The sequence below is a fragment of the Octopus sinensis genome, linkage group LG19, assembly GCF_006345805.1.
Source record: "Octopus sinensis linkage group LG19, ASM634580v1, whole genome shotgun sequence".
In the NCBI taxonomy this organism is placed as follows: Eukaryota; Metazoa; Mollusca; class Cephalopoda; order Octopoda; family Octopodidae; genus Octopus; species Octopus sinensis.
Genome location: NC_043015.1, coordinates 50,849,828 through 50,857,675, shown reverse-complemented (window position 1 = coordinate 50,857,675; position 7,848 = coordinate 50,849,828). Strand labels below are relative to the sequence as shown.

General features: G+C 41.0%; 1 protein-coding gene across 1 annotated transcript in view; it reads right to left on the bottom strand.

Annotated features, from left to right (window-relative positions):
* Window positions 1–756: 756 nt before the first annotated feature.
* Window positions 757–7,848, bottom strand: part of LOC118767087 — a 42,913-nt gene continuing 35,821 nt past the window's right edge. The window contains exons 4-6 of the mRNA XM_036511120.1: window positions 5,533–5,620; window positions 1,418–1,725; window positions 757–1,276 (exon numbers count right to left, since the gene is read on the bottom strand). Of these exons, the coding sequence (XP_036367013.1) occupies window positions 785–1,276; window positions 1,418–1,725; window positions 5,533–5,620 (888 nt within the window). The 3' untranslated portion in view covers window positions 757–784. The remainder of the gene's footprint in view (window positions 1,277–1,417; window positions 1,726–5,532; window positions 5,621–7,848) is intronic.

Below are 7,848 nucleotides of genomic sequence, written 5' to 3'. Positions count from 1 at the left end.
GAGAATTCAGATAATTTCTTTTTGCTAAGTTCCCACCACATAAACCAAAAAATATCAAAGGAATTGTTTTGTTCTTCAAACTCATTCCATTGACAAAAAAAAACTTTTTTTAGACCATTTATTGTTTGTCTGTTTTGTTTGTTCCTTTTATCTTTTATTTTTTACTTGTTTCAGACTGTGACCATGCTGGGGCAGTACCTTGAGGTGTTTATCATCAAATGAATCAACACCGAGGACTTTTCTTTTTTAAACCTGGTACTTATCCTATCAGTCTCTTTTGCCGAACTGCTAAGTTACAGGGATGTAAACACTAAGACCGGTTGTCAATTGGTGGCAGGAAACAAATGCACACACACACACACACACACACACACACACACACACACACACACACACACACACACACACACACACACACACACACACACACACACATATATGAGTATGTGTGTGTGTGTGTGTGTGCAAAGGGCTTCTTTCAGTTTCTGTCTGCTTATTTACATTTTTTATTTTAATTTTGTTTTAATAGAAAGTCAATTTAATAAGTCTTGATTCTGGAGATCATCTCCCCTTCATAAGTAGAAGGGGAGATAATTGTCAGTTGATAATTATGTTGCGTTCTCTAGAGGTGGAGATAATTTTTAATAAATCAGGAATTAACACGTTGTATAGTATTTAGCCACACATGTATTTGCCTAGTTGTACAAATGCTTGCCACTGACCACTTTGAGTTATCTACCTTTGCTCATTTCTTGGTTTTTATATTGTAGGGACATCATAGGTCTTAGTTTCCTAAGTAATATTTCATGAAAGTCATGAGATCAAGAATAACAAGCAACGCAAAAGGTGCAACTAATGTTACCACCCCAACATATCCTATGGCCTGAGCTGAAACCCTGTGGTCAGGAGCGCTTATTTTCTTCCTTTTATACTTAGACAATGATTTCGGATCAACGGTCAGTTCTTTAATTAATTGCTTAATCTTGGCTTCCTTTGACAGTGAGGAAGAATTCATCACACGACAGACACAAGAGCTGTTTTCCTTGGAGGGAGTTCCGTTCTCAATAACCTGTACTGGAATACATTGTTTGCTACTAGAAACAAATTCTTGGGTGGAAGACACAGGGGTATAGGAGAATGATTCTGAAATACTATTTGTTGAAAATACATATGCAGAACTAAGTATCGGGTCTAGTCCTGTTGTTGTTTGCTCCACTTGAACGGGATCTAATGTGTTGCTGGAAGTTTCTGCGGTAAAAAGCGGAGGTGTTGAAGTTTGAGACATTTCAGGTTCAGACGTTACTTGCATGGCTTGTGATGTTGTTAAGGAGATAACAGGGATGTCTGCGAGTGATCTTTTCGATTTTTCTGATGCAGTCACTGATTGATGTTCATTCATTGATGACAATGACGTTACTTGCATGGCTTGTGATGTTGTTAAGGAGATATCAGGGTTGTCTGCGAGTGATCTTTTCGGGTCTTCTGATGCAGTCACTGTTTGATGTTCATTCATGGATGATGATGACGGATGTAGTTTGGTTGACGTTTTTGCAGCTTCTAATCTTTGTTTCGAGGACTCGATCAAAGTTCTAGATGTAGATGTATGGTAAAAATAGGTGGGAGATGGTTGTACCGTTTTTAATCTCAAAGAACTGGTCATTTCTCTTGTTCTGCTGGTCGTATGTAAAGAACTAGAGGATCTCAAGACATACGCACAGTCTAGATCTAAATAGAAAAATATAATTTAGAAAATATAATTTATGAAATATAATTATGAAATACAATTATGAAATATAATATAATAATACCAGTGTCCCCTGGCTGGCTCCCTTGCCAGTGGCACATAAAAAGCACCATCCAAATGTATTTGATGCCAGGCCCACCTGACTGGCTCCTGTTCCAGTGGCACGTAAAAAGCACCCACTACACTCTTGGGAGTGGTTGACATTAGGAAGGGCACCTAGCTGTAGAAACATTGCCAGATCAGATTGGAGCCTGGAGATGATGATGATGATGACGACGACGACGGCGACGGCGACGACGACGGCGGCGACGACGACGGCGGCGACGACGACAATGACGATGACAACGACGATGATAATGATGATGATGATGAATGTATATATATATATTCATCATCATCGTCATCATCACCATCAACATCTCCATTTAATATCTGTTTACCTTGCTGACATGGGTTGGACAGTTTGACAGGAGCTGGCTGAGCAGAAGACTTCACCAGGCTTCACTGTCTGTTTGGGAATGGTTTTTATGGTTGGATGCCCTTCCTAATGCCAACCACCCTGTAGAATGGACTAAGTGCTTTTTATATGACACCAGCATTAGCGAGGTCTGTTTTGGCATGGTTTTTACAGCTGGATGCCGTTCCAAATGCCAACTACTTCACAGTGTGGACTAGATGCTTTTTACATGGGACCAGAGCTGGCAGGGTCACCAGGTAACTTGTAAGACAGGGAATATTTGAGAGGGGAGGGGGTATATTGGAGGAGATAATCTTGTGAACAGATGATGAAAGTGTAGAGTGTGACAGAGAGACAGAAGTTGTCTTGCTGCAGAGGAGAGACATGGTTACCTAGTCAGAGAGAGAGAGAGTTTGTGTAAGAGAGAGAGAGAGTGTGTGTGAGAGTGCAAGAGAGAGAGTGCGAGAGATAGAGAGAGAGAGGGAGGGAGAATGCAAGAAAGAGAGTGCAAGAGAGAGAGTGTGAGAGAGAGAGAGTGCGAGAGAAAGAGAGTGCGAGAGAGAGAGTGTGCGAGAGAGAGAGAATGCAAGAGAGAGAGAAAGGGAGAATGTGAGAGAGAGTGAGAGTGCGAGAGAGAGAGGGAGAGTGTGAGAGAGAGGGAGAGTGCGAAAGAGAGTGTGCAAGAGAGAGAGAGATCAAGAATGAGGACAGAAACGGGTGTGGTGCTGTAAAGGAGATACTTAGTTACCTAGTCAGAGAGAGAGTGCAAGAGCGATAGTGTGAGAGAGAGAGAGAGAGTGAGAGTGAGGGAGAGTGAGAGAGAGATCAAGAATGAGGACAGAAATGGGTGTCGTGCTGTAGGGGAGATACATAGTTACCAAGTCAGAGGGAGAGAGCATAAGAGAGTAAGAGAGGGGGGAGAGAGAGAGTGTGAGAGAGTGCAAGAGAGAGCAGGAGAAAGATGGTGGGAAAGTACCAGGGCAGACTCACAAGGAACAGGGATCAGAATATAAATGGGATGGTTGTGTTGAACAAGAGAGAAAGAGAGATGGTGGCATAGTGTCAGGGCATACATTGAAGGTATGGGGCCAAAATATAAATGGTATGTTATCGTTAAGGGTTACTGCATGTGTAAGGAGTAGAGACTTCACAAGGAACACAAAGATTGTTGGGGTGGAGAATGCAGTGACTGGTGAAACCTGGGTATAATATACGTTCCGAGTTCAAGTTCCGCCGAGGTCGACTTTGCCTTTCATCCTTTCGGGGTCGATATATTAAGTACCAGTTACGCACTGGGGTTGATGTAATCGACTTAATCTCTTTGTCTGTCCTTGTTTGTCCCCTCTATGTTTAGCCCCTTGTCGGTAGTAAAGAAATATATAATAATATTATAATAATGAAATTATTGTATATAGTGCTCAGGTGCACCACAACTTGTCAGAAAGTGCGTATAAAGTATATGCAGTAATGTACAAATGTCAGGAAAGTGAACAATGTATGAGTCAGATACATGCCTCCGTGTGTATGGAAGGGAGAAAATCAGGTGTAGTGTTGGCGAATCTCAGAAAGCATGGAAGTTTTAAAGGATGCAGTGCTCCGACTACTAACAACTGATGCCGGCTGTTTGTTCCATGCTTCAGCAACTCTCAGCATGAAAAAATGTTTCCGAAAGTCATGGGAGCTGTGCTGTTTTCTGACTTTGTAAATATGTCCACGGGTGTTAGATGGGTGAAGTTTGAAAAGGTGCTCAGAGTTATTGTTAGTAAGATGGTTAATAATTTTATGGGTGTCTGCCAAGTGAGCTGCCAGATGTCGGAGTTTCAATGTGTCTATGCCCAGGGAAGTAAGGCATTCAGAATATGGCAAATGCCTGATGGAGGGTATTCTTTTGGCTGCACGTTGCTGAACGGCTTCCAGACGATTAATATCCTGGGCAAGATAGGGGTTCCAGACCGGTGATGCAAATTCCAGATGAGGTCTTACCATAGCTATATAAAAAGCCTCAGATAGATAGCCAGAGAGCGGCTCACAAAGGACTTGGTCAGTGATGCCAAGACACTCTCAGCCTTCTTGGCAATTTTAGCGATGTGTTTTGTCCAACGCAAATTGCTGTCGACCGACAATAAGTATATAGAGGGATGCGGGACACAGGGTAGCAATGATACAGTGTGCAGGGCAATGGGGACAGGATTAGGGAGCAAGTGATAAGCATAAGTGCAGGGTAAGAAAAAGAGGAAATGTGAGGAAGAGAAGAGATGTAGTTTGGTTTGTTGGGGGTAAGGTGCAAGGGAAAAATAGTAGTGATGGGGTGTTTGGGTGGACCCTCATGATACAAGGTGAGTAAAAGTGAGTGGGGACAGATGAACCAAGTGTGTGGTGTAGAGTGGTTGAGTGGTTGGGTGGATGTTACAAGAATATGGAGAATGGATAAGGTTGGATGTGAATATAATGAATAACAGGCGTAGAAGTGGCTGTGTGGTAAGTAGCTTGCTTACCGACCACATGGTTCCAGGTTCAGTCCCACTGCATGGCACCTTGGGAAAGTGTCTTCTACTATAGCCTCGAGGCTGACCAAAGCCTTGTGAGTGGATTTGGTAGGCGGAAATTGAAAGAAGCCCATCGTATATATGTATATATATGTGTGCATGTGTGTGTGTATGCTTGTGTGTGTTTGTGTGTCTGTTTATCCCCCCAACATCACTTGACAACCGATGCTGGTGTGTTTACGTCCCCGTAACTTAGCGGTTCAGCAAAAGAGATCGATAGAATAAGTACTAGGCTTACATAGAATAAGCCCTGGGGTCGATGTGCTCGACTAAAGGCGGTGCTCCAGCATGGCCACAGTCAAATGACTGAAACAAGTAAAAGAGTAACAGAGTAACAGAGGGCAGCACCATTAGCATGTTGAGCAAAATTCTTTCTGTCATTTCATCTGGCTTTACATGTGATGGGCCCTGATGGCCAGCTATCGTAGGGGACACATTCACTTCTAGATTAATTTAGGTGTGATTGGAAGTTTGTATTTTAGATCAAAGAGTAATTAAGAAGGTGCATAGAAAATGCACATTTAATATTTTCGTTTTTCTTACATGCAATAAAGATTTTAAAATTTCCAGTCAATATTTTTTCAGCATATTGATAATTTAGGTGATTTAAAGTTTAACTGGTACTCAAACATAACAAATTGTTCTTAAAAAAAACATTGATATAATGTTTGAATTTAAATATGAAGCATTAAAAGCAGGTAGATTTAATATCACAAAAGCAGAGATGGGTCAATAGCAAAATGGTTCATAGATGAAATCTCATTAGGACATAATGAAAAACTTACTGATTGCACTCCAAGAAAAGGTCTGAGTAAACCAACCATTATACTCAAATGTACATGTTCCGTTTGTAATCAGATTTTTAAGAATCATCTAAAATGAAAGACAGACACAAATAAAACACTTTCTCTTTCGTCTGCATAATATTTGTGAAATTAAATATATCTATTAATTTTACAAAATGGTATGTATGTATGTATGTATGTATGTATGAATGTATGTATGCATGCATGTATGTATGTATGTATGTATGTATATATGTATGTATGCATGTATGTATGCATTCATCATCATCATCATCATCATTATCATTGTTTAACGTCCACTTTCCATGCTAGCATGGGTTGGATGATTTGACTGAGGTCTGGTGAACCAAACGGCTGCACCTGACTCCGATCTGATCTGGCAGAGTTTCTACAGCTGGATGCCCTTCCTTACGCCAACCACTCCGAGAGTGTAGTGAATGCTTTTACATGCCACCGGCATGAGGGCCAGTCAGGCGGTACTGGCAACAGCCATGCTCAAGTGGTGTTTTTTACATGCCACCTGCACAGGAGCCAGTCCAGCGGCACTGGCAATGACTTTGCTTGAATGTTTTTCACGTGCCACCGCCACAAGTGCCAGTAAGGTGACGCTGTTAACAATCACATTTGAATGGTGCTTTTTACATGCTACCAGCACAGAAGCCACTCAGCTGCTCTGGCAGCGATCATGCTCAGATGGAACTGTTAGCACTCCACTGGCATGGGTGCCAGTCATCAAATTTGCGAATTTGATTTGATTTTGATTTTACTTGCCTCAACAGGTCTTAGCCGGTTCCTATTCTAGATCCAAGGCTCCTTCATTGAAATTTGAAAAACATTAACAAAGAAATTTTGTATATATGTATGTATGTATGCATGCATGCATGCATGTATGTATGTATGTATGTATGTATGCATGCATGCATGCATGTATGTATGTATGTATGTATGTATGTATGTATGTATGTATGCAGATTTGTATGTTTTGTTTTATGTGTGTATTCTCATGCATATAGTTGCATGTCTAGGCATGCTCATATATACTTAAATGATAAACTTTTGGAAAGTTTTACAGATTTTTACAGTTCCAGTGATGGCTTGGATCTGTAGTCTTTGAATCAGTTTTCTCCATTCTGGTTTTGAGGAGCCTAATTTCTCAAGATTGGTACTTAGGCAGCAAAGAATTTTGCAGCAAAGAATCGCAAGACGGATTCTTCAAGTAAAGCCAACCAATGGGAAACCTAGGAGTAAACCGAGAATAAGATTATTGGATAATATCTGTAGGTGCAGGTGGTTACTAATGATGGTTGCTTCTGATAGGACCCTTTCAAGGGGATACTTGAGGACTCTGTCCTTATGACTTTTCCAAGAATTGTAGATACTGTAAATCCTTGAGTATAATATGCAGGGGATTTTTAGGGGGCTGTACCTCTGAAAAACCTAAACCTTGCGTATAATACGTACCCCTTCTCTAACTTCAGTCAAGGAGGTCTATATAACGTCCTTGGTTTGTAAAAATGTATACGGTAACGTCCTTTATTATTATTGTATATATATCATAATGCAAACGTGTAGCGTTTTTGTGCATTTTGTTTGCAGAAAATAAAGAAATAACAGTAATAACACTTAACAAATGTTGTTTACTGCAAGTTATGGATGATCCTTTTATGACTTCATTGCTTTCAGGCTTAGCTTAAGGTATTTTCTCACCCGACATCACAAAATGCATCTGAATAAACATTGCCGGACAGCAAATAGAGTCTCGGACATTGCTTAGAAAATATTTTTCATTTTTAACCTCGTATATAGTCCGCACTATATTTTGACCATTAAATTTTGGAAAAAAGAGTGCGGATTATACTCAAGGATTTAAGGTAGATGAAATGGATTGTTATCACCATCATCATCATCATTTAACGTCTGTTGTCCATGCTAGCATGGGTTGGATGCTTTAACCAAGGCTCGCAAGCTGAGGCGCTGCACCAAGCTCCAGTCTGATTTGGCATGGATTCTACAGCTGGCTGCCCTTCCTAATTTTAACCATTCTAGGAGTGTAACAGGTGCTTTTATGTGCCACCGGCACAGGTGCCAGTTGCATGACACTGGTATTAGCCACATTGCCTCCATGAGGCCCAGCACATGAATGGTGCTTTTTTTGTGCCACCAGTAAGGCGTCAGTTACGTGACACCAGCATCGGTCATGACTACAATTTCACTTGGCTTGACATGTCTCCTCAAGTACAACATATCACCAAAGGCCTTGGTCAATAGTCATAACCTGCATATGACCCACTGGAA